Source organism: Vulpes vulpes, chromosome 3 (genome assembly GCF_048418805.1).
Source record: "Vulpes vulpes isolate BD-2025 chromosome 3, VulVul3, whole genome shotgun sequence".
In the NCBI taxonomy this organism is placed as follows: Eukaryota; Metazoa; Chordata; class Mammalia; order Carnivora; family Canidae; genus Vulpes; species Vulpes vulpes.
Genome location: NC_132782.1, coordinates 124,521,759 through 124,549,161, shown reverse-complemented (window position 1 = coordinate 124,549,161; position 27,403 = coordinate 124,521,759). Strand labels below are relative to the sequence as shown.

Genomic DNA, 27,403 nt, shown 5'->3' with positions numbered 1-27,403 from the left:
CTGCGTCCTCATCTATCACTCTTCACTTCCATCCCCCAGGTGGGGCCTCTATTACCTTAGGCTCTGTGGAGCCTGTTTGAAAACTGGAACTAGCTGACCTCCCAGGTCCTTCCTGGTTCTTATCATCTTTCATTCTGGTTTAGAGTTCTTAAACAGGCATTGGTGATCACTGTGATGCAGAATATCCCTGGGTTAGGCCAAGATTTTAGCATCTGTGGGCAGCTATGTCATGAGTCACATTATCTCCATATTTTGGATATTCATATATATTGCTTTAAATTATTTTTGGCACCAGGCAAGGAATTACCAAAATATTTATACAATTCGAATTACTTTGAATTTCAAATTACTCAGAAGGACAGGTTTCTATGGCTCCTTGTTTCACAGTTAAACTGAAAATTAATTTTTAGAAAGAATTCAAAGTATGTATTATATATATTTTTTATTTGCCCATTTTACATCATCATGACTGAACAAGCAACTGAAAGAGCATGTTCTAATCATATATTTTAACAACTGGAACTTTGAATGGAATATATAAATATCACAGTTATAAGGTCTTTGATTAGCCTAAGCAACTTTTTCCTTGCCCTTCTCCAACAGGAGAGACTATTTTCCTTCTTTTTGCAGCTAAATGATAGAATTTAATTCTTTTATGTTTTTCATCACCTTTGTTCTCATCTGAATCTTCTATCAGTGCTGTTTCCCAATCTCAAAACTAGTCATACTAGGTCATCAGGCACTCAGTTCTGGGACACACTTTATAGACAAATTGGAGAAGAAAGTGACTGGACTTGAAGCCATGTAATTTATGAAAAAGTTGAAAGAAGTGAGGATTTTGACCTAGGGAAGACTGAGAGGAAGAAGTGGTCCAGGGGAGCTGCCTTTGCAGTTTTGAAGAGGTGTCATGTTTAAGAATGACTAAGGGTGTCCAGTGCAGCCTCCAGAGGCCGAATTAGAACCAGATATATTTTGGTGACACATTTTGGAGCTGCCTCCTGCAGTGAGCTTCCGGCTCTGCAGGTGCACACTCAGTCTGCAGACTGCCTCTTCCTGCATCAGAGACAGGATTCAAGTAGTATTCAAGGAGTTACTGCTGTTGAGACACTTTTACATGTAACTGTTAAATTTCTATGTATATTACCTTCCTTCATTCTCTTTGTATTTTCTTTATGTGTGAAACATCTTTCCTTATAATTGTTTAAAGTACAAGTCATTTCCTAACACTTCTATTAAGTTGGATGATTGGAAAGAAGTATCTTCTGTTACCTTCCTCCATAGACTGAAATCATGCTTTTATTATGAAACTACAACCAATAGGAACACTGACTTTATGATAATTGAGAGAATAAAGTGTTTTATGATCTCATTAGAACCTTGACATGGATATGTGCTGTGTGTGCACTAGCTTGTTTACAATTTTTCTGTAGAATTTTCCATATCATTTAGATTGTGCAGATTTTGGGTTAGATTTGATTATACTGATAATCACTTATTTTTCTTTCATGCAACATTAAAAAATTAGAGTCTTTAAAATTTCATTATAATATCCATATTGTAAATATGTTAAGAAAAAGAAACTTTTAAAAAAATTTTGAGTTCTTAATTCTAAGAATTTTGGGACACCTCAGTGGTTCAGTGGTTGAGCATTTGCCTTAGACTCAGGTGGTGATTCTGGGATCCAGGGATGAGTCCCGCATTGGGCTCCCTGCAGGGAGCCTGCTTCTCCCTCTATGTCTCTGCCTTTCTTTGTGTCTCTCATGAATAAATAAATAAAATCTTAAAATTTTTTTTTAAGAATTTCTATTTGTTCAGGTCATAATTCACTCTTCATGATCAAAATTTCTAAGCCAGAGAATTATATGAAAGAAATCTTTTTGTAAATCTGTTTTAGAAAATGACAAGAGGGTGTTCAATTAAAGCTGCTTTTTCTGAAAATGCAGATTTAGAATTAATTTCATTAACTATTTACTTTGTGACATTAAAAGTTTAAGTGTTGAATGAGAACCAGGACTTCTTTTTTCACGCAATTTTTCTAATACAGTACCGGGTTGAAAGTTGTTAGGAAATTTGCAAATGAATTTAGATTCTGCACGAACGTTAAATCAGCAAATTTGGAAACATTACCATCAATGAATGCAGGCTTCTAAACAAAGGGGTTAACTTTGTTGAGACATTCTTTCGCTTTGCTTTTCCATCTTTCACGTGTAAAATCTGTTAGAAATTTTCAATAAAGTAATTTGATTTGGCCAACATGACGGTTGACACCAAGACCGGGGGAATACCAGGCAAAATCCAAGAAGTTGTGTGAATGTGGACAACATATCTGAGATGTTTCCTCCTTTAGAATTCCATAGCCATGGCCAGTGGCCTGTTAAACATGGAAAGCATCTCAACACAGGACACTCGTTACAATTCATCTTTCAAGACTTTTACAGTTCAATTTTTATTTTTTTAATTTTTTAAGACTTTTACAGTTTTAAAAACTCTGGATATATTTATCTATATATCTATATCTACATATCTCCAGATTTTTTTTTTTTTTTTTTTTTTGTTTCATGTGAAGATAGAGTATAGACGGTGCTGTGTGAGCACAGGGTCTAGGAAGTGCTCCTTAAGGATTCTTCCAGCTTTGAATTTATATGGCCTAAAGATTTGGATGTTAGGTTTTACTTTTTACTCTTACCAGGGATATGTTTGATTAGAATGGAGATGTTCTGTTTTTTTTCCCCCGAGTATCTAAAAGAATACACATATATTTTTTTTCTTACGGGAGACCTAAACAGCCCCGGCCACTCAGGTCTCCCAAAGCCCCTTGCCTTTGTTGTGTGCTGCCGGGAGCCCCTGGCAGGGCCGCGCCGACCGCCGCCGGCCCCGGGCGCCGAGCTCTCCCGGCGGCTCCCCCGCCCCCCACGCCCTCCGCGGCGCCCCCGCCGTCCCCAGGGCGGGCGCCAATCCCCGCCCGGGTCTGGAGACACCCTCGCAGCGCATGCTCTTCGGCTGCTGGAGCCGTAGCGCCATTTTCAGATCGGAGGGACTGTCCTGCAGCTGGGCACGGCCGCGGGGCGCCCGGCGTGGAAGTTGTTCCAACAGAGCGGGGGGCTTCACCGAAACGCGACGGGGCCCTTTCTTTGGAGACGAGCCGCTGCCTGCGGCGCTGGAGCTCAGGCCACGCAGGGCGATTCTTCTGTGGGATTTCCCGGTGTCGCCGGGCCCCTGCCTCCCCTCCCCTCCCCTCCCCTCCCCACCCCTCCCCTCCCCACCCCTCCCCTCCCCACCCCTCCCCACCGGGCCTCGCTCCCCCGCCCCCCTCCTGCGCCCAGCGAGATAAATAAAAGTCAGGCATTTGTGATGGTTTTTTTAAAAAAGATTTTATTTATTCCTGAGACCCAGAGAGACCCAGAGAGAGGAGCAGAGAGAGGGGGAAGCAGGCTCCCTGCAGGGAGCCCGAAGCGGGACTCGATCCCGGGGCTCCGCGATCACGCCCTGGGCCGAAGGCGGCGCTCAGCCGCGGGCCCCCCCGGGCGGCCCATTTGTGATGATTTTGCGCCCAGAGTGGCGGTCCCCCGAGAGGACGCGAGGGGCCGGATGGGAACCTTTCGCCCCAAGAGAACAAAGCCCAAGTTATACCAAAGTCCAGTACGTGTAGAGGAAACCGGTGCATGTTCGTTTGGGCTAGGAGGTGGCGCTTCTTTCTTTACTCTTCGTTTTTAGAAAGCCGGGGACGTGCCGGCGGTGGCGGGGTTGGGGTGCTTGGAAGAGCTGCTGCAGGAGGCAGGGCCCGGGGGTCGGCGGTGTGCAAGTGTGCGCGGGTGTGCGCGGGTGTCGCGGGTGCACGCGCAAGAGTTTGGGAGAAGGCGGGGGCGGGGCCCCGAGAGGCAGGGGGAGCGGGCCGCGGCCGAGGCGGGGGCGCTGGCGCACCTCCACTCCCAGCTCCGCCGGCTCATTCATAAGTTTCTGGCCCGGAGGCCCCGCCCGGCCCCCCTGGGCCCAGGGCCCCGTCTCCTGCACGGCAATTGGTGGACGGCAACAAAGCCTTAGCAACCGGCTCCCGGTGACCCGCCGGCGCCTGGTAACCGGGGCGCGGGGCCCGCGCGGCGGACCGAGCGGGGCTGTCCCTTTAAGGGATGGCCGCGGAGCCGTGAAAGTGGAGGGGGCCGAGGGAGGGCGGGGAGGAAGGTCTGAGGGCGGACCTGGGGGGGCAGGAGGAGGAGGAGGAGGAAGAGTCGCTGCCGCGCGGAGGCGGCGGAGGAGGAGGAGGAGCCCGAGCCGCTGCTGCCGGCCCGCGGGCGCCGGGTCCTGCCCGCTGCCGCACGGGTCGCCGCGGGCGCGCTCGGGGCCGGCCGTCTCCTCCTCCATGAGCGCGCTGGCAGCGCGGGGAAGAGCCGGTCTGCGTTCCCCTGGCGCGGCGGCGGCGGCGGCGGAGCAGCCTCAGCAGCCGGGGCCGCGGCGGAGCGGCCACAGCCCGGGGCGTGTGCGCCCGGAGCCGAGCGGGCGCGGGCTCCCCGCGGAATGTCCCCGGGGCGCCCGGCGCGCTGAGCCCCCGGCCGCCTCCGCCGCCTCGGGCGGGCGGGCTCGGCGCTCGGGACTGCGAGCCCCCCGGCGCCCGGGCAGCGGGGGAGCCCCCGGGGGCGGGGGAGCGCAGCCGGCCGCGACCCAGCCCTGCCGCGCGCATCTCGCTTAAGATGGCAGCGGACTCAGGGGAACTAATCGGGGCTTGCGAGTTCATGAAAGGTGAGCCCCGCCGCGCCGCCCGCCCCGCCGCCCCGGTCGCGCCCCGGGACCCCCGCCTCCCTCCCGCGCTGCCCCGCGCGCCCGGCTCCCGCCGCGGCTCGGCAGGGGGCTCCCGCCGGGGGTGGGACGGCGCCGTCCGGGGCTCAGCCGCCCGCAGCCGCTGGGGTCCAGCTCCCGCTCACTGCTTCGGTCTTCTTGGGCCAGCTCTCGCCTCGCCTTTCGGGGCGCCCTCGCCCCCAGCCCTCCTCCCTGTCTCCCCCCCCCCGCCCCTTCCTCTTCTTGAGGTCTTCGGAGCTGCAGGCTCCCCTCTCTCTTCCCCTTTTGTAGCTGCCGAGGTCTGGAGATTTCCGAGCCCGACTTGCACCCCCAGTTCCCCGGGTGCCCCCAGCTCCGGCGGGTCCGGCTGGCCTGGGCCCCGAGAGGCGGGAGCCCGGCGCCCCCCCCCCCCGCCCCCGCCCCGCGGGCGCCTCGCCTAGTCCCGATCTTGCCTCCCTGTCCTGCTCTTGGGTCCCTGGTCTCTGGGAGCGACCAGGTCTCCGCAGGAATTCCGCGTGCTAATGGGGGGCGTTAAGTAACGGGGAAGCAGTCATTATTTTGACCCTTCGTGTGTTCTCACCACTCTCCCCGTTCAGCTTCCCTGCTTCTCATATGTTTCTCCCGTCTTTTAAACTTGTCTTTCAGATCGGTTATATTTTGCTACTTTAAGGAATAGACCAAAAAGCACAGTAAATACCCACTATTTCTCCATCGATGAGGAGCTGGTCTATGAAAAGTAAGTTTCTATTTTTCTTTTTTCTCGACCTTTCAGTTTGTTGGCTTCCTGGTGAGGGAACTCTGTGCACCTTTATGGCAGTTTTATTCACTTCCCCCCATTGGTGCAAGTAACAATACCTTTTTTTTTGTCTCTAAGATTTTTTTTATTTATTTATTTATTTATTTATTTATTTATTTATTTATTTATTTATTTATTATTTATTTAAGACACACACACACAGAGAGAGAGAGAGAGAGAGAGAGAGAGAGACAGAGACACAGGCAGAGGGAGATGCAGGGTCCATGCCGGGAGCCCGCCGTGGGACTCTATCCCGGGAGCCCGCCGTGGGACTCTATCCCGGGTCTCCAGGGTCACGCCCTGGGCCCAAGGCGGCGCTACGCCGCTGAGCCACCCAGGCTGCCCTTATCCATTTGTTTTTATTGAAGTTCGATTTGCCAACATATAGTATAACACCCCGTGCTCATCCCATCAAGTGCTCCCCTCAGTGGCTGCCACCCAGTTAACCACCCCCCCCTCCCCTTCAGCTACTCTTTTTTTTTTAGAAGATTTAGATACCTGGGGAGGGTTGGGGGGAAGTCAACATAATGTGAACCTGTCAGCATCCCAGTCCTTTTAGACCTTTGTCTCTATTAGCTCTTCCTGCCTCCACCACCAGCTGCAACCGTAGATACCCAACACTCCCCAGAGTAGGACCAGGGAGACTCCTTGCTAGACTCTGTAATTGGCCTGTGAATCAGCCTGTGAGTATTTACGGAGCACCCACAGAGTACAGGGAAGTGTGTGTGTTACAGGTGCTTCAGCTTTACAGTTCACAAGGCTTCTGTTGTCTCACAGTATGTTTTTGTGTCTGCAGCTCGTTTTTGGAAAGTGGGACATGCTTAGCTGGAGGTAGCTGTACCCAAGTCATATGTATGAGTAAGGTTTTACCTGTGTGAGAAATTGAGTTGTTCCGTTTGGGTGCCCCAGGCTTTAGAGACTTACTTTCTTTGTCTTGGAGGAAGTGGTATGGGAGTGCTGATGGCCTTTGGTTACTTTACCTCTGTGGGGTTAGGATTTGAGAGTGTCAAATCAAGAATAGGGAACTGCTTTCTGTGAAAGGCAATTAGTTTACAGGAAAAAGATATCTTAATACTTTAAGGTCAATAAAAATTTAATTAAAGAGAGATAAATCTACCCAATAAAAGGGGCAGATAATAAGGAATAAGAAGGCTGAATTGACTTGATTGTGTTCTTGTTAAAAGAGCTGGTGTTTCAGAGTAGTCCAGTATATTTTAACTCAAACATTTAATTTGACTTTCTTGTTGTTTAACCAAACATGCAATTAAATGAACATAGTTAAGTGAACCGTAGTGACTCTAGTAAGCTTCCTAGGACTTGTCCCATTAAAAGGGATTTTGGCCGATCTGCCTAAGGATTTGTGGGTACCGCCAAGGCATTTGAAGAGTGAGAGTATTCTCGATTTTTAAGAGTGTATCTTTTGAGGGCAAATCATCTTTAACTGTCACTTCATCATAGGGATTCTTGAAACTGATGTCTTCAGGACGTTTCTCTTAGTGGTACTGGAGGCAGGATGCTTCTTGAATGGCTAAAGTCAAAGTGGGAATGAAAGAACCCTTTGCTGCTGCTTATGAATGCCCAGAGTTGCTGTGGCACTGAGGTCTAAATCCCTGGTGTCAGATTACAGCTCTGCCCCTAGACCTAATGGAAGAATGGGAGGCCTGCTCCCTGACCCGCCCCCCCCCCCCCCCCCCCCCCCCCCCCCCCCCGTACCTGGATGATGTCACTGCTAGCAGTGTTTATTGAGTGTTCACTCTCTTGTTGGCAATGGGCATTGTTGTGGCTTTCTTTTTGTGAGGTTAGGGCTTGGGGACCTCTTGTGAGTCTGAGGGGAGGGACTGTGTACATGTCATTATGTTCCATTCGGCAGTGACTGACATGCCAGAGGCTGTTAATATGTCACGGAACAAGCTTCCGTCATTGAAGTCTAAGTTGCTTCTTCAGGGTTGGCTAAATGGTAGATCTAGCAGGAAATTACATTTAGCCACTAAATACAGTTGCTCAATGGTTTTCTGATTGTAGTATTGATATGTGAGCAACAGTTTCTGTGTATTTTAATGTTGATGTTTTACGATAGGGTGACCAAACGTGACAAAAATCACATTCCTCTTATATTGACTCTACTGTATTTCTGGTGTCTTATAAAGAGATACTTGCTGGAGAGACCATCCCATTTCTACTGTGAGTTTTGACATCATGTGAAACTATGGAGAGGACTCCAGTCTGGCAGAACATATGCTTCTTTTGGTTTGGACTTGCCCAGCTACCATCCCACAGCAGTGGCTGTGCTTCTGATTAGCCATCATTCCATCTTTTTTGTGACACCAGCATATTCCACATGGCTAGGTGCTGGAGAATACAATGACGATGAATGCACATAATACCTTCAAGAAGCCGCAAACCTGTAGGGAGAATGACAGCAGGGCACAGAGAGGTACAGAAGGAGAACTGTCTTCAGGTTAACAGAGCTCCTGTGCTAAGAGGAGTCCCAGGCAGTTGGGAGCACATTTGGTTGAAGTGTTCAGAAAAGGCTTCATAGAGGAGTTTTAGTTGGTTTGAAGGATGGTTAGTGTTTTTAGGCAGAGATAGGAGAAATCCCAGAAGCAAGAACAGCAAGGAAGAGGAAGGAGGCTTAAGAGTGGCTTCAGGGAATAATAATACGTCCCCCAGTTTGCCTGGTATGTATGCAGGTCTCACAGGGATGTGCAATATGAAGTTGAAATGTCAGTGGGATACAGATTGAATGCTAGGGTGGGGATCCGCAGTTTCATTGTCTGCCGTTGGACTCTTCTGCGGGTTTTTTTTTTTTTTAAGATTTTATTTATTTATTCATGAGAGACACACACAGAAAGAGAAAGAGAGGCAGAGACACAGGTATAGGGAGAAGCAGGCTCCATGCAGGGAGCCCGATGCGGGACTCAATCCTGGGTCTCCAGGATCGCTCCCTGGGCCAAAGGCAGGTGCTCAACTGCTGAGCCACCCAGGGATCCCCTCTTCTGTGGGTTTGGGGCAGTCCGTGGTATGGCTGAATTTGGGCTAACTGGAAGTAATGCAAAACATTTGTTGAGTGTTTAAATGTAAGCTAGGTGCTGTTCTAGGTGCCCCACTACTATTAATCATTAATTAATTTTATTTTTTGCAACAATTCTATGAGGCCAGTACTCTTACCATCCTTAGTGTACAGAGATGATGAGAGTTAGGGTACAGAGAGGTTAGGTAACTTGCCCAAGGTCACACAATGAAGACATAGCAGAGCTGGAATTTGAAACCGGGCCCGCTAGTTCTGGAGTAGTACACCTTCGCTTAAAAAGTTAATACGAGGGATCCCTGGGTGGCGCAGCGGTTTGGCGCCTGCCTTTGGCCCAGGGCGCGATCCTGGAGACCCGGGATCGAATCCCACGTCGGGCTCCCGGTGCATGGAGCCTGCTTCTCCCTCTGCCTGTGTCTCTGCCTGTCTCTCTCTCTCTGTATGACTATCATAAAAAAAAAAAAAAAAAAAAAAAAAAAAGATGGGTTATGGTGGAAATAGCAGCCCACTTAGAAAAATTCTGGAATATTCAAGGGGAAGAAATAGGTACCTAGATTAGGCTTGGTGGCAATGGTGGTGGAAAGAAGAGATATGGATCCATGTGATTGGCAGCAGATCAGGTGGGTGGGTTGGGGGGTGATGAGGAAATTAGAAAAATTCTGGAATATTCAAGGGGAAGAAATAGGTACCTAGATTAGGCTTGGTGGCAATGGTGGTGGAAAGAAGAGATATGGATCCATGTGATTGGCAGCAGATCAGGTGGGTGGGTTGGGGGGTGATGAGGAAAAAGAGGACACAAAGAAGTCCTTAAGACAGGCTGCCTGGGTCCCAGTGAGCCTGCTGGGCCCTTTAATTGAACAAGAAGTAGGTTGGGCAGAAGAAGTGGCATTAGTGGAGACATCAGCCATTCCATTTTGGTCAGGTTGAGTTTAGGGAATTTAAGGGACACCACTTAGACTTGAAGTTCTTAAATTTGGAGGGTTTTCAACAAAGGGTTGAGAAAGCTGTGAGAATGATGTGATTTTGGGGAAGAAAGAGAAGCTATGAAGGTCTGTATTTCACAGGCAGGGCTAGGAAGAGAGGAACAAGAGGAGGAGGAGGAAACAGGTAGAGAGGTGGACAAATGGGTAGAGAGAGAGAAGAAAGGGGGAGGAATCCATCTTGTCAGCCCTACTTCTTTGGGCAGTGTAGGATGAGAGGTTCCGCAGAGCCCCTGGAAGCCCCTGTGTTCAACCTTTGAAGGGTGTCTTGTGGCGAGAAAAATCTTGACTGTCAAATCATAATGTACACATCTCTAAGGAAAGGAGTATGTTTACATATATTATCACACAGGCCTTGTACAGCCTTGTGACTGTGTACTTACTCGCTAAACATATAAATGAAATGCTGCCTGTCTGGCTAAATTATCACCTTGGAAATGCAACTATTATTTTTGAATCAGGAAGTAGACTCTTTAAATATTAGGCTGTGGGTACTCTGGACGCAGCTGTTTTGTGCAGATGTTTAGTTAGTTCTAAGAGGATGATAGCGTGTACCATGATTGAAATGGCAGCCTTCTGAGAAGCCGGTGGAGAAAACTTAGCAACGTGGCCCCATGAGGTGAGGCTATTTATTAGAAATGAAAGTCTGAATTTTCTGTTTGATTTTCAAACAGAATTTGTCACATTAATATAAAGGGCTGAACAGTTTTAGTAAAATGTGGTTGATAAGAAAGCCATACATTTGTTTTTGGGTTATGATTTCACAGACCAGAATTAAAATCAGAGTATAGGCTAATACATTGGTAGGACAAAAACAGCCCCATAGAAAGAGAGCCTTTCAAAGATTTATCTGTATTTGATTAAGCTACAAATTACGCGCAACTCTCCAGAAAGGCTAATTCTTTGGTTTTGGAATTGGGCCCTGTAATTCAAATAGAGGCTTACTTTTTTTTATAACTTGGCTCAAGTTTTTTGGCTCAAAAGTTAGCAAAATGAAATATGTTAATTGTTATAACCTTTGTGTGCTCCTCCTGACTATGATGATGGGAATAGGGTTGGACATTAATGCATGGAGAGGCAGTTTGCTGTGAAGAGTGTAGAGGGTCTTCATTTTCAGCCTTGTCCATATTCATCGCTCCTCTCCTTATGTTTGCAAAGGGAAGGTATTGAGAATGCAGGAGAGAACTTTTCAGGGACATACTCTGGGGACTGAATATTAAGCAGTTTGTGAAGTGACTCAAAGCATTTCACCAAATGTTTTAGCATAAAAGAAGGAGCAGCCTTAATGAGGACTAATTAGCTAAATTGAAGATTTAAATAATTTAAACAAATGTTCAATTTTCACTTAAACTTTATTAAAGCACCCTGACATCAATACAAACAGAAATTCTTGGAAAATAGTATATAAAAGAATGATTTCCTTTATAATCTATAGAATAGATGTGAGTCAGAATGTGAACCTAGGACATCTTTGAGAGAAATACAGAAAAAAACTTCCCTTGCCTGGAAATATTTGTGGGAATGGAGTATTTGAGTGAGAAGAAAGTCTTTTTATTCAATTTTTTGTTTTCAAGTTCATATTTGGTAGGGCCGCCTGAGTGGTACAGTCTGTTGGGTGACTGACTCTTGGTTTCAGCTCATGTTGTGATCTCAGGGTCATGAGATGGAGCCCCGAATCAGGCTCCGGGCTCAGCAGGGACTCAGTTTAAGTTTCTCTCCTCTTCCTCTGCCCCTCCAGCTTGCTCTCTCTCTCTCTCTCTCTCAAAAATTTTTAATATCTGGCAAGTAGGTTTATTTAATGGAAAGCCTAATGCCATTTATGGACATGGACACATAGACAAATATATGATCTTAGAGAGTCTTAGGGCCATCATTTGGTATTCCAGCTCCCATAAATTACAATGATAATGACATAAGAGGAGATATAGTTGAATTTGGAGATAAACTTCCCCATGGGAATAAAAGTCAAATCATAAAAACAGTGTACATGTATAGCTTTGCACACATTAGCTCAAGTCTTCAGAACAACCTTAGGAGTTAGGTGCCATTATCATTACCACTTTATAGATGAGGAAGCTAAGGCTCAGAGGGTAAGCAGAACCCAAGGTCATTGAGCTAGGAGTTAAGTTGTGGAGCTGGGATTCAAGTCATGGGTATTGGTCCTAGAGTTCATGCTTTTATGCTTCCAGCAAGTTCCCATTGTCTTGAGCTGGAGGCTGGCGGGGAGGGTGCACAACAGCTTCATCCCTCCCTGGCATGCTTGGCTCTTCTAAGTTGGATGGTGATGGCTTTGGTAAGAAATGTGCCTCTGATGGTGTGTGCACCAACTTTCTATCTAGGCCCTATATGGGAATGAAAATGTTTTTTTCCACTTTGTGGGTGTAATTTTTTTTTAATCTTTTCAGTGGACTACTGAGAAAAGAAAGAAAAAGAAAAAATATTGAATTAATTCTCATTATATATTAATAGGATGGTTGAAAACAAAAGAAGCCCAGCTTGGGAAAACTTTTGCAGGCTGTCTAGGGAAATGTTCTTGCTTCTTAACTGGTATAACTTAAGATATGATAGTTTCTGCATAGAATTCTTCTAAAAACTCAGAAACCTTTTTAGCTTTAAAAGATGATATGTTTACACTTCTCCCTTTCTTTCTTCCATCCTAACCTTGCAAAAATAACCCAGCATTATTCAGGGCCACTTTTTTTTTTATCCTCTGTTTTGAATACATGAGTTTTAGGTGTAAATATGTATGTATATGTAACTAACCATACCGCATATTATATATGATGAGGAAATACAGATTTCTGTGTATATACTAACCAGCCAATTCTAAATTCAGTGACCTACTAGAGTCAAACTTTACTTTCTAGGTATTGATTTATTTAAATCCTTGCTGTTTTGAGGCACCTCGGTGGCATAGTTAGTTGGATGGCTGACTTTTGGTTTCAGCTCAGGTTGTGATCTCAGGGTTGTAGGATCGAGCCCTATATTGGGATCCATACTCAATGTGGAGTCTGCTTGAGTCGTCTTTTTCCCGTGCTCCTCCTCATTGCTTTCTCTCTCTCTAGAATAAATAAATAAATCATTAAAAAAATACTATTTTGGGGACGGCTGGGTGGCTCAGCAGTTTAGCACCTGCCTTTGGCCCAGGGTGTGATACTGGAGTCCCGGGATCGAGTCCCACTTCGGGCTCCCTGCATGGAGCCTGCTTCTCCTTCTGCCTGTGTCTCTGCCTCTCTCTCTCTGTCTTCTCTCATGAATAAATAAATAAAATCTAAAAAAACAAAACAAAACTATTTTGACCTATTTAGGCATTCCTAGTGGGTAGTCTGTCTCTAACCATCATAAGGACAAATTATTATTCAGTTCTTTCAGTTTGCTTGAGATGAGCCTCACAAAAACAAAATTTAACCAAGGTGCTAAGGACTCAGTTAAAACTAACCGCGCTGGTCTTAATCAGGCAGCCTGACAGACGGATCCAAATGGGTTGTAGGAGTGTCCAGTGGGGAGCTGTCTGCTGTCCAAGTCTTTCTGTGCCAAGTCACCATGGGGCGGCTTTGTTATTTTGTTTGAAGTAGATTCCTAAGACATCAGATGTTCTCATTTGTAAGTTCATAAACACATTCCAAAGGCCAAAGCAAATGACTTTTGCTTACCCACAGCTTAATACACCTTTGTACTTAAAAAAAAAAAAAAAAAAGACCCTTGACACATGTTCATAGGAAGTGAAAAAAGCAAAACTTAAACCTTAGAAGTGGTTGAAAATTGCTGGAGAAGAAACTACCATTTAGGTGGGATAGATTTTGGTGTGCAGCTCTGTGCTAAAGCCTTGCCGGGGGGGGGGGGGGGTAGGGGTGGGGTGTGCACAGATACATAAAGATGGCAGTGGATACAAAACAGTGAAGAGCAATATATGACAAAAGTTGCAAAGGTATGTGTTAGGAATCCAAGAAACACAGAGGTTATTCCTGCCCAAGGTGATAAAGACTTCATAGAGTGATGTTTGAACTAACTTTTGAAAGGTGGTGGAAGAGCAAAGTGTATTTTATCATCTCCGTGAGGACAAGTACTACCTGTTTTTGCTTGCCATTGTATCCCTCTAACCCAGCGTGCTACCTGACGTAGAGCCGGTGCTCAAGAAATTTTAGCTGAATGAATGAATTGAGTGAGTGAATGAAAGAGGAAGGAAAGAAAATAGAGATTTCAGTGTTTGGGTTTGGCAGGATTCTGTTAGGTGAGGCAAAATATTTGAATGCAGAGAGGTCCCAGGGGAGTGTAGATATACAGTTGGGCACTGGATTGTGGCAAGTTGTTTCGACCCGGGTTGAGCTGGTTTAGAAGGGCAGAGCTGGTCAGAGCTCTGGGTTAGGCTGGGAGGTGGGGATCTGGGCTGTGCAGGACTGGACTAGGGTTGTAATAGTGGGAACAGAAAGGCTAGATGGGGTGGGGGTGGGGCAGAGAAGCTAGAAGGGATGGATTGATTGTATTTGGGATTGATCAGATTGGGGGGCGGGGAGGAATTGAAGGTAAATTCAAGGCTTTCGGCCTGGGTGACTGGGACAAAGTGACAATGTAAAGTGGGCAATGTGTGCAAATCAGGAGGGCTTGCCTTTCTGTTGCCTGGTTTTATTTTGGGGATGGGGAAAGGAAGTAAAAAGGGGGGTTTATAATGAAAGTAAAAGAGGAGTCTTTGTCTTTTGTGATCTTTGAGGAGCAAACAGTGCCTCCCCAGGATTTTTATTCTTTTTTTATTTTTTCTATTTTTTAAAGATTTTATTTATTTATTCATGAGAGAGATAGAGAGAGAGAGAGAGAGGCAGAGACACACTCAGGCAGAGGGAGAAGCAGACTACATGCAGGGAGCCCAACGTGGGACTCGGTCCCCCCATCTCCAGGATCTGCCCTGGACCAAAGGTGGCGCTAAACTGCTGAGCCACTGGGGCTGCCCCTGCCCAGGATTTTCAGATATTTACTTGTTTAAATCTTTGAAGGTGGCTGGGGTGTTGATCTTAAGTTCCTTTCTGACTCCCTGATTTGAACTGGACTTTCTAAGCTTAAGTGTCGAATTCATTGTTTCTTTAAAAACCTTTTTTTTTGGGATCCCTGGGTGGCGCAGCGGTTTGGTGCTTGCCTTTGGCCCAGGGCGCGATCCTGGAGACCCGGGATCGAGTCCCACATCAGGCTCCCGGTGCATGGAGCCTGCTTCTCCCTCCGCCTGTGTCTCTGCCTCTCTCTCTCTGTGACTATCATAAATAAATAAAAATTAAAAAAAAAAATTAAAAAAAAACAAACCTTTTTTTTTGAGCTTTAGTTTTAACTTACCTAAAAAAATCCTTTGGTTTTGTTAAGCATCTAAATACTTTCAGGACTACCAAAGAATCAGATGTTGAATGAGAACCATCAAAAAAATCACCTTATTTATAGAAAGTATGTATTATTCCCAGTCCTCACAACTTGGAAACATTGAGTAAATGATTATAGTTTATTTATAATCAACAGTGAATTCCTTAATAGGAAATAGTTGTGTGAACTATAGGTTTTTGAATAAATTTTTCTTAAAGATTATAGTTATTTGAGAGAGAGAGAGAGAGAGAGAGAGAATGAGCAGTGGGCAGGGGCAGAAGGAGAGGGAGAGGAAGAAGCAGGCTCCCTGCTCAGGAGGGATGTAGGCCTCCATCCCAGGACCCTGAGATCGTGACCTGAGCTGAAGGCAGATGCTTAACCAACTGAGCCACCCAGTCCCCCCTGAATAAAATGTTTCACTTATTAATTTATACATTTAACATTTTGGTCTTAAAGGTGTTCACATCCTATTGATGAACTGAAGAATTTTCTAGTTTGGACTTGTTCTTTTGCTATAAAATTGAATTTTCTTTTAGAGAACCAGAAAAGATGGTTTATTTTACATTTGTTCTTGATGGATACACTCTTGTAATACATTTATCTGGTTGTGACTGGGAATGTGGCATTCCAGTGAGACAGCTCTTACAAAGAGTTGGGACGTCACATCTTGAAATATGAAAGCAGTTTTAGAATTTGTGGAACCTTTCTAGGAGGAATCTACATTTCTGCCTCCTTGAAGAGTTTACTGCTTACGATTTGCTTTTTTTTTTTTTTTCTGTAATACTCAGACTCTATTATTATAAGTTCATTGGTTGTACAGTTTCACTGTAATTCAGGGATGGTTTTAGCTGCTCCTAAGGAATGAGGGGCTCTCTGCTTATGTAGCAGATGGTTCCTGTTAGTTAAACATCTTGTCAACTTTTAGTGGTGGTGATTTAGTCAGTTTTTGTCAGTGGCTATCTACTAGGAGTTGAGTATGTTTTAGGTGCTGCTTGCTGTTGGGTTAGTTTTTTACATTTCTTTCGGTATAGCAGCCCCTAATAGCTGCCTCCTCCCTATAGTCTGTCTGATAGGTCTAACATGCTATGGGTTTATTATTTTAATTTTATTTATTTATTTATTTATTTATTTATTTATTTATTTATTTTATTCTTATTATTTTTTATACTATGGGTTTAGAAACCAGACATCATACTTTATTAGCCTTTGGTACAAAATAAGACTAAATAGACTCTGTGTGAGAGTGGGACTCTCTCACAAACATAGCTAAAGGGCATGGGTTTGTAGCAGGCCTTAGAAGAAACTTACGACTTTGTTTTTTGGTTTACTTGTAATTCTTATTTTTATTCCAGATTGAGATTGAGATTGAGATTTCTGAATTGGGGATCCTTGAATAACTGCTCTTTCTTTCTTTTTTCTTCCTTCATACTTCCTTCTTTTCTTTCATTCTCTTACTTCTTTCAGAGGGAGAGAGAGGGTTAGGGGCAGAGGGAGAGGGAGTGAGAGCATCTTAAGCAGGCTCTATGCATGGGGCTTGGTCTCACAATCCTGAGATCATGACCTGAGCCAAAATCAAGAATCAGATGTTTAATTGAGCTCAATTGTTTATTTATTTATTTATTTTTTTAAAAAGATTTTATTTATTTATTCATGATAGACATAGAGAGAGAGAGGCAGAGACACAGGCAGAGGGAGAAGCAGGCTCCATGCACCGGGAGCCCGACGTGGGATTCGATCCCGGGACTCCATTTATTTTTATTTTTATTTTTATTTATTTTTTATTATTATTATTTTTTTATTTATGATAGTCACAGAGAGAGAGAGAGAGAGGCAGAGACATAGGCAGAGGGAGAAGCAGGCCCCATGCACCGGGAGCCTGACGTGGGATTCGATCCCGGTCTCCAGGATCGCGCCCTGGGCCAAAGGCAGGCGCCAAACCGCTGCGCCACCCAGGGATCCCCAAGCTCAATTGTTTAATTGAGTGCCACCCAGGCACCCCAAATAACTAATTTCTTATTTTATACATATTTTTCTTTTAAGAGGGTGCAGTATTAATACAGCATTTACATTAGTCCTAGTATCAATTATTGATTCTCTGCAGCTGAATTAATCTGAAATGTTAAAAAAACATTTTTTTTTCTAAATGTGAGATAAAAAGGTCTCTTTTAGGAAGCTGTGAGTGGTGGGCTTGTAAAATAGTACCTTTTCTTTTCTTTTTTTTCTTTTCTTTTCTTTCTTTCTCTTTCTTTTTCTTTCTTTCTTTCTTTCTTTCTTTCTTTCTTTCTTTCTTTCTTTCTTTCTTTCTTTCTTTCTCTTTCTTTTCTTTCTTTTCTTTCTTTTCAAGATTTTATTTATTTGACAGAGAGAGCCAGAGAGTACAAGCAGGGAGAGTGGCAGGAAGAGGGAGAAGCAGACTCCCTGCTGAGCAGGGAACTGGATGTGGGGCTCGATGTGGGGCTTGATGTGAGGCTTGATCCCAGGACCCTGAGATCAGGACTTGAGCTGAAGGCAGAAGCTTAACAGACTGAGCCACCCAGGCACCCCCTGTTCTGATTGACCCTCACTAGGGTCAGACATTGTGCTTTGTTTTATAAGCCCTGCAGCAGATTGCCTGCAGCTCTACAAAACCCAAAAGTAAAGGCTTAGGATGATTTTTTTTAAAAATTTTTATTTATTTATGATAGTCACAGAGAGAGAGAGAGAGAGAGAGAGGCAGAGACACAGGCAGAGGGAGAAGCAGGCTCCATGCACCGGGAGCCTGATGTGGGATTCGATCCCGGGTCTCCAGGATCGCGCCCTGGGCCAAAGGCAGACGCTAAACCACTGCGCCACCCAGGGATTCCTTGGGATGATTTTAATGTGGCAAAACTCTCAGAACTGAAGGGGCTCCTAGGACAAAAAGATTTAGGGTGATGTATAGTCTGGATGAGTCTTTTTAGAGTAGGGGTTACTTCTGGGAGCAAACCGGTCAGGCTAAAGGGTGGCTGATGAGGCTGCCCTCTAGACCTTTCCTTGCAATACAGAGATGGGTTAATCCTGCTATTTTCTATCCCCTTTACTGCCTTTACTTCTTAGGTCATTTTGTGAATTTTGTCTAATTATGTGCCCAAAGCTAATAAAATGTGATATCTGGTATTTCTCCCCACATTAATCTGGTATATAGTTTAGAAGGATTAAATGGAAACAGGCAATATTTTTCCAGATGAACCAACCATATCTTAATCTTCCACTCATTACGCAGTCTTCTCTGTGCCAGGTACTAGGGCTATTACAGTGAGCACATTTGAACCCAACCCTATGTTCATGGAACTTATATAGTCTGGTGGGCGGTAGGGAAGTTATTAATCAAATATTCAAACATAGGATTATTTGTAAGTACTCAGAAGGAAAGATCTAAAAACACATAATAATGGAGCCTGGCCTGTGGGGGTGGGGGTGGGAGTGTGGGGGTTATGTGTGAAGTGGGGTGAAGGCAGAGGCCAGCGTTGGAGAGGGATCCAGGAAGAAGTACCTGAGGAAGTGTGACTACAGCTGAGATCTAAAGGGTAGATAGGAGTTAACTAGGCCTGGGAGGGTGATGTACTAAGGAACTGAGGCAGGAACTAAAAGGAATAGCTTGGCCGGAGCTTCCTAGTATTAAAAACAGGGAAATGGGGCAGTCCGGGTGGCTCAGTGGTTTAGTGCCGCCTTCAGCCCAGGGCCTGATCCTGGAGACCCGGGATCGAGTCCCACATCGGGCTCCCGGTGCATGGAGCCTGCTTCTCCCTCTGCCTGTGTCTCTGCCTCTCTCTTTCTCTCTCTCTCTCTCTCTCTCTCTCTGTCATGAATAAATAAAATCTTAAAACAAAACAAAACAGGAAAATGAAGCCCCAAAGAGATATGGGTAGGAGCTGGCCTCACAGGCAAGTATGAGGGTTTTGCTTTTAATTCCAGGAGCTTAGAGAGGTAATATGATCATCACTGGGTTTTAGAGTCATTATTTTCCTTTCCAAGGAAATGTGAGGAGGGTTAGTCTTTTATGTACAGGGCATCAGTCATCATTCTGTTTTCTACCAAAGCCATGAGTCTACTGTCTGCATAGTCCTCTTGTTTTCAATATCTGCCATTGAATAAAGGGGTTAACTTATACTGCTTGAAAATGTTTCTGTGGGAGTGAATTTTAATCTTACCAGTGCATTCCTGAAGAAATCTCCTATTGTTTTCATTACTGTGAGTCTCAAAGGGGGTTTTTATTAATTGACTTGCTCCAAAGAGAGAAGTCATAGAATGTCAGACTGTGATGCTGAAAGGTTCCTTGATATCATCTAGTCTGTTGTTTTGCTTTAAGGTAAAGTGGCAACACTAACCCATTTTACAGCAGCAGCAGAACCTTGCTATTTGCCTCAGGTGAAAAACATACTAAGTGGAGAGAGCTTCCTCATACTTCTGGTATTGTGTACTTGGACTTCCCTAAAAACCTAGAATAATGTCCCAAAGACCAGGAGTCAAAGTTGATATTGGGGTTCTCTCCTTCCTTTGTGATCTCAACCAATGTCAGACTTCATGCAGGTAAGTAGATGGTAATGAGATCAAGCTTCCTGCCTTATGAAGCTACTTTTTGGTCTCTGAGTTTGTTCTCCAGCTATGCAGAAAGCATAGTGAATTCAGGGAGAATGGTGTGAGGTTCTTTCCCTTCCTGGAGGAGATGTTCTGAGGGAAATGCCTTCATACCCAGACTTGAAACGTTGAGAGAGCAGAATGCATCAAACAGGACCAGTTGCCCTTGGAAAACATGGGAACTATTGAATGGGTTTGTCCATAACTAGATAACTAGAGTCCTAGACTTTTCTAGATAACTAGATAAAAAGTCCTAGACTTTTCTAGATAACTAGATAAAAAGTCCTAGACTTTTCTAGATAACTAGATAACTAGAGTCCTAGACTTTTCTAGATAACTAGAGTCCTAGACTTTTTAGACTCTATTAAGTATAAAGGTGTATGTATACGCATAGTATATATTATATATAACAGTCTAAAGTGTATATAATGGCTAGAAATGTGACATTTGATATAATATCTGGAAAGAACTCCAGAACCTTAATTCAGCAGCTTCATCTGATAGATGAGGATATGGAAGCCCAGAGAGGCTAAGGTGCTGGCCCAGGGACACTGAGTGATCAAGTTGGGACTAGAACCCCTTGCTTTCCAGTGGTCTTTAGTTTTCCATCAGACTGTATGTGACTGACATGGAGCTGGGATGCTTCTTTGATGTGTGATCTCTCTTTCCTGGAAGTCAACATCAATGTGACTGTGGTTTGCTGTGCCACAAAGGCTGGAGCATAAGCCTTGAGCTGTAGGGGCTTCATACTGTACTTTGTTCTTTGATTAGTGTTTCCTGAGCAATTGAAGCCTTTTTGAAATTTGATTATTACGAGTTTCAGCCACGTACAAGAACTTTATCATCTGACTGGAGTGGTGTGGATAATACTCCAGTGATAGGGAAAATATTAAGTGGTGTATGGAGCCCAGAGGGCTGCACTGATTAATTTCATCAAAATTCTATATGTTTGCACACATATATATATAATCTCACTATGCTTTGGAGGGTATTTGCTACTCAGCATTATCACATTGTGATAATGTTTACTTGTCTTCTCATTAGGTGGTAAGCTCCTTTTGAGTAGGGAAGAGCAGTCAGCAGGCTTTCCGTAAATATTTGAGTGAGTGAGTGAATGAATAGACAAAAACTGTCAGTGGTGCTGGTAAAAAATTGAAGAGTTGGTATGCCTTATGATAATCTTACAGAATTTTTCCATCGTATTTATAAAGCAGTTAAAAATATTTTTTTAGAGGTGACTGGGTGGCTCAGTTAGCATCCCATTCTTGGTTTCAGCTCAGGTCATGATCTCAGGGTTGTGAGATCGAGCCCTGTGTCGGGCTCTGTGTTTAGTGTACAGTCTGCTCAAGATTCTCTCCCTCTTCTTCCCTTTTCGCCCTTCTCCCAAATACATAAAAAAATTTTTTTTGTATTGTCAGCACTCTGATTAAATATATTAACTTATAGTGCTTTGCCCAGAGTAGGTGGTCATAATTTTTGTTGAATGAATGAGTACTGCTTGGAATATAGCTTCTCTTTTTGCTGAGGAGTTGAATATTTTTAAATGAAACTTCTGGTATGTAGAATAAGGTACCCTAGTGCTTTAGGCAACGATTTCTCTGAGAATGAATTCACTTAAATTAGAGTTTGTTTAAAAAAAAAGAGTTTGTTTCAAAACCAAACATAAAATAATATGTCATAAACTTCATAAATCTTATGAGAAGAATTAGACATCTTGGATATAATAAAAAGGCTTCTAGGCCCAATTTATATTTCACTTCAAATCTGTCGGACCAGCACTGTGGGTATTAGGTGACCCTGTGGGTAGTGGGTGACCCTGTGGATAGTGGATGACCCTGGTAAATGTTTGCTCTGATCTTTGGGCTTCCATTTTTTTTTGTCCTCCCTGGAAGGAGGTGACTCTCCTTTCTCTCCTCTCCCCACTTGCAGACTCCAATTCTTTTAACTTCTTTCCTTTCAAAACAAGAAAGAGTTTGATTTTAGCCGATTAATTATACTTCCTGAATAAAAGACAGATTAACTGATTTTTACTGAATAATTCATGAACTTCATTCTGGTTAGTGACCCATAATTTGCCAACCTGCAAGGGGGAGTTTACAAAGAGATGAGAGATACATTTGTTTGTTCATTCATTCATTATTCATTTGGAGGGAAAGCTAAAGGTACTCTGAAATATCAAATAATATATCCATGGTTTTCCATGCCCACATGAGCCCAATTGAGCCCAGATTACCCCTCCGCCCCACCAAGAAAAGTTGGTGACCGTTGCTTGGCTGTGACTCTGGAGGCCTCTTCCGGGGAATTGCCAGAATGGAGAAGACTATCTGGTGTCATTAACTTCAGGCTTAGGAACACACTCAGCCCTCAGGTTTCTTTCTTGTGTCTCTGCAGGGTTTATCTCTGCCATTTCTCCTCCTCTTTCACTGTCCCCGGGTTGATGACTTCCATTTTCTCTCTTTTAACCTGAGCCCAACTCTTTCATTCTCCTGCCTCGGTTGCAAGTTGCCCAAGTACATATTTTATACTTTATAGCACACTTGACTTATTTCAACTGATATCAGTTGGTTTTTGTATTTTTTAAAATATATTTTTAAAATATTTTATTTATTTGGGAGAGAGTGAGTGCATAGAGGGGGGGGGGGAGGAGCCGAGGAAGAGGGAGAAGCAGACTCTTAGCTGAGCAGGGAGTCTGATGCAGGGCTCAATCTCAGGATCCTGAGAGCACCTGAGCTGAAGGCAGGTGCTTAACCAACTGAGCCACCCAGGTGATTTTTGTATTTTAATATTTCTCTCTAGTAATGGTCTGGCTTATAAATGTGTTTCCATTTTCCTCCATCTCTGATGAGGGTGGATTCTTATAAAGAAGCATATTGTTGCTAAGTATTTATTGCCAAAATACAAAAGTAGAATATTACTCAGCAATAAAAAAGAATGAAATCATACCATTTGCAATGGCATGAATGGAGCTAGAGAGTATAAAGCTAAGTGAAATGAGTCAATCAGAGAAAGACAAATACCATATAATTTCACTCCTATGTAGAATTTAAGAAACAAAACAAGTGAGCAAAGGGAAAAAAGAGAGAAAGGCAAAACAAGAAACAGACTCTTAACTATAGAGAACAAACTGATGGTTACCAGAGGGGAGGTAGGTCAGGGTCCAGGGGGCATGGGTGAAATAGGTGATGGGGATTAAGGAAGGCACTTGTGATGAGCTGTGGGTGTTGTATGGAAGTGTTGAATCACTATATTGCATACCTCAAACTAATATTACACTGTATATTAACTAACTGGAATTTAAATAAAAGCCTAAGGAAAAAAAAAAGCCTGTTGTTGGTAGGTGTCTTCTTTACTCATGGCATTTTATTATTATATCAGAGTTGGAGATAACCCAGAACACTGTGAGCAACTAGGACCATTTTTTGCCCAGTAATCTTGACATTTTCAGAATGGATTTAACTAGTTAGAAAACAATATAAAAATATAAAACTACATTATTGTAAATACATATATGTTCTTAGAAATGTGAACATTATGAGGAAACAATATATAAAATGGCTTTAAGATAGAGTTTGTTGGTTTTGTATTTGCCTGTGACAATTCTGATTTTGAAGACCCGTTCTAAATTGCTCTTGGCTGTGCAGAGATTTGTTTCTTTCTTTGTTTGTTTTAAAGATTTTATTTATTCATGAGGGACACACACAGAGTCAGAGACACAGGCAGAGGGAGAAGCAGCCTCCCCATGGGGAAACTGATGTAAGACTCAATCCCAGGACCCTGGGATCATGACCTGAGCCAAAGGCAGACGCTCAACCACTGAGCCACCCAGGTGCCCCTGTGCAAAGGTTTTGATTTCATTTCTTATTATGACCTAAAGTTCATCCCTCCTTTTGTGAAATATGAAAGCTGGTGCATTGAGCTTCAAGATTTTGTGAGGTGGGAAACTCTGGGTTCAGATTGCTTTTTATTGACCCTTAAGCTGGTGCTGTGGCCAAGATAGAGGTATGCCTTCTTTATTGTAGCTAAAGCTCTTATAGCAACCTGTTTGTTTGAGAGACATTAGAGAGTGGAGTCAGGATCCCCTTCTATTTTTCTGTCTTCCCCTGCTCAAGGTTTCAAATTGTCTTTTTTGGAAATACGACCCTCTTGAACAAAAGTGGATAGCAATTCCCAGAGCCTAATTTCACTATTGGGAACTATGTGGGCCTCTGAAGGGGAAGGACATCAGTTGCCCTCAAGCATTTAATCTGTACCTCATTCAGGTTACTGGTCAATTTCTGTAGTGTTTTATAGTTATTTTTGTTCACATCCTGTCTTTTCATCTTGATCGGTGTTTTCTATCAGTGCAGAACATTTTCTTTAATGATGAAAATGTTCTATATTTTCATTGTCCAAATCAGTAGCCGTTAGCTACATATAGCTTTGGAGTGCTTGAAATGGGCTAATTAATATGATGGGAGAACTGAATTTTTAATTTATTTAACTTTAATATTAGTTGATTAATTTTTTTAGTTTGAATATAATTGACACAATGTTACATTAGTTTTAGGTGTATAATATAGTGATTAAGTGTCGCTATGCATTATGATGCTACATTCACCACAAACTTGCTACTGTCTGTCACCAAACAACACTTTTACAATACTAGTGACCATATTCCCTATGCTGTATCTTATATCCCCATGACTTATTCATTCCATAACTGGAAGCCTGTATCTCCTACTCTTCTTTACCCATTTTGTCTCTCCCTCACTTGTCTCCCCTCTGACAACCAGCAGTTTGGTTTTTGTATTTATAGATCTGGTTCTGCTTTTTATTTGTTTATTCATTTGTTATTTTAGATTCCACAAATGAGTGAAATCATATCGTATTTGTCTTTCTCAGGCTGACTTACTCTACTTTCCATTATACCCCCCAGGTCCATCCATGTTGTCACAAATGACCTGATCTCATCCTTTCTTATGGCTGAGTAATCCACTATGTGTGTGTGTGTTTGTGTGTGTGTGTGTGTGTATGTACAAATACTCCACGCCTTCTTTAGTCATTCACCTATGTGTGTACACTGGGATGGCTCCCATGTCTTAGCTATTGTAAATAATGCTGCAAGAGAAATAGGGTGCTTAATTTCAATTAATTTAAATTTAATAGCCTCAGGTGCTACTACTGTGTTGGAGAGTACAGATCAACCTTATGATGTGGTCTCTATTTGATTTACTTTGTTCTGTGTTATTGGAGTATACCAATTTACTTATCTGATGTTTGGTGAAACAACTGTGTTTGTTAACCATGTTGCTTCCAAAAGTACACATGGCTAAGCTGGCTGTAGAGTTAGAAACTACACAGCTTTGAATTTGAAACTGAAGTTGGCTTCTGATGGTTAGTACGAAACTGGAATAAGATGCTTAGAATTCTTTGTGCTTTCCTGAAATTTGTTCAAAGTGAATCTAAAAAGCTGACAAAACTGTAACTAAAAATTCTGGATTTACTGTAACATTCTACAGAGGTCAGCATTCATGTTCAAGTAGGAAAAAACAAGGTATATTAGCTAAGAATGTTACTTCCAATAACTCAAGGACAAGGATATCTCTGTGACAAACAGGACTGTCTTAATCATCCTGGTAGGTGCTTATTCTTATATTCTTTCCATTTTGATTCTTTTGACTGTATTCCTGTTGACCATCCAAGACTAGCCAGTAATTAGGTATAGTAAACATAGTTCACTTTGGATTCATGGGTATTTTGTTTATATTTACAACACAGCATCACACTGGGAACTTTATAGAGATATATCAATAACTTTTTCATCAAATTTTTTATTTCAAATTGTTGCAAGTTTCCTTTTAGGCAACTTTATGTTTTTACTTTCATGAAGCCTGTGTATAGAGACAGCTAATTTTGGTGTTACCTAGAATATTAATTCCAACATATTACCAACTTGCTTAATGGAGATAAAATATACAAGTTTGGTATTCCTACGTAAGGCAAGTGGCTCCTGAAAGATTTGGTGTAGTGTAATGATATATCTATCATACTGTAATTTAGGTAGCAGAAAAAAAGTAAATGACTCCCTTAAAATAAAGGTCTTTTGGGGATTTTTTTTAACTTGTTGATATTTAGTAATTTTATGGTCTAGGCTAAATTGAATCTGAGCATTAATGAGTAAAATATTCATAATGAGGACTCATTCATTGAAGTGTTTTTTTTTCATTCGTTGAAGTTTTATCTTATGAGTAGAATATTATTCTAAGCATATAAGGTATAAGATCACCCCCAGAGGCGTGCCTGGGTGGCTCAGTGGTTGAGCGCCTGCCTTTGGCTCAGGTCGTGATCCTGGGATCTGGGGAACGAGTCTGCCATCAAGCTCCCCCCAGGAACCTGTTTCTTCCTCTGCCTATGTCTCTGCCTCTCTCTGTGGGTCTCTCATGAATAAATAAATATTAAAAAAAAACAAACAAACCCCAAAAGATCAGCTCCAGAGTGAGAGGCTTACTCTGTAGTTGGGCAAGTAGGATCTATACTTAAAGAGAAGATGCTTCACAGTATGTGATAGTGCCTCGATAGTAAGTTTTGGGAACTTTGAGAGAATACAGGTAGTGTTTCCTAAGGGTGACTGGTAGGGTAGGATTTGAACTGGATTTTGAGGAAGCTAAAGAGGAGTAGAAATAGAAAAAGGAGGGCATTCCAGACAAGGAGACCAGTGTGAGCTGAGGCTTAGATTAAGAATATGCATGGAGGGATCCCTGGGTGGCGCAGCGGTTTGGCGCTTGCCTTTGGCCCAGGGCGCGATCCTGGAGACCCAGGATTGAATCCCACATCAGGCTCCCGGTGCATGGAGCCTGCTTCTCCCTCTGCCTATGTCTCTGTCTCTGTCTCTCTCTCTCTCTCTGTGACTATCATAAATAAATAAAAATTAAAAAAAAAAAAAGAATATGCATGGAATATTTGGGAATAAAGAATGGACATTGTAGGAATGCAGATTCCATATGGGACCTTTAGGGGATAAGGTCATTCTGGAAGCTAGGGGCGCAATGTGTAGGGCTTTGGTTGCTGGGCCAAGGAATTATGCTGAAGGAAGTAAGGGGCTGTTAAACATTTTTGAATGGTCGGAAGATATTTGAGAAGTGAGATATTATGAAGATTAATTTTTGGAATGGAATACAGGATGACTGGGCGTAGGAGAAGGAAAATTTAAACAGTAAGGATGTAAGATGAAGAGGCTCTGCCCTTTTGTTGCTAACATAGGAATGGAAAAGCACTTGGCAAATTGAATTTAAATTAAAAAAAAAAAAAGGAATGGAAAAGCCAGGGATGCCTTAAGAGTAGTAGCTTTTCTGGTATCATTCTGGTATCATAAGTGTCATATGACACTTAAATTGATATTTATTTGTTGCCTTGTTGCGATTGAAAGGTTTCATGCCTGAGTAACTAGGAGAAGCAGATGTTTGAGTCTGGTGAGCTGATTTGAAGGAAGGGTGGGTTGAGTTTGAGTTGTTTTGAGTTCCAGGTGATGGAAAGGCCTGTAGATAAGAGGTTCAGAGGTAGTTGAAGATGAAAAGACTGATGCTGGGTCTCAAGTGTAGAAGCCATCTATCTCTCTTTCTTAGGATCATCAGAAATTCATGATAGTGAGTGCGAGAGAGCTGTGGACCGAAGATTGGAGCCTGGAGATGTCTGAGGTGGGGAAAGGGAGATGGCCAGTGTGTCATGTAAGGCAGAAAGTTCAAGGAGCAGAAAAACCGAAAAAAAGACCACTAGATTGAAGATACTTGAGAATTGAGGGCAGTGTTTGAGTGGAATGGTTAAAATTGGTGACTGAATAGGTGGTAAATAAAACTAAGAAGTAAACATACATGTCACGTTCATGTTGCTTCTTTTGTCGCCTGCACTTCTGTCTTT

The 27,403-nt window shown here is 43.2% G+C and overlaps 1 protein-coding gene across 8 annotated transcripts in view; it reads left to right on the top strand.

The window, feature by feature from the left end:
• The first annotated feature begins 4,372 nt into the window (after nucleotides 1-4,372).
• The window catches only part of CDC14A (cell division cycle 14A), a 178,622-nt gene continuing 155,591 nt past the window's right edge, over nucleotides 4,373-27,403 (top strand). For 3 of the 8 annotated variants that reach the window (XM_072754506.1, XM_072754504.1, XM_072754501.1), the window contains exons 1-2: nucleotides 4,556-4,734; nucleotides 5,416-5,506. In XM_072754506.1, the coding sequence (XP_072610607.1) occupies nucleotides 4,686-4,734; nucleotides 5,416-5,506 (140 nt within the window). In that variant the 5' untranslated portion in view covers nucleotides 4,556-4,685. Of the gene's footprint in view, nucleotides 4,735-5,415; nucleotides 5,507-27,403 lie in introns of all 8 variants that reach the window. The other 5 variants (XM_072754503.1, XM_072754502.1, XM_072754507.1 and 2 more) reach the window with 4 other exon arrangements.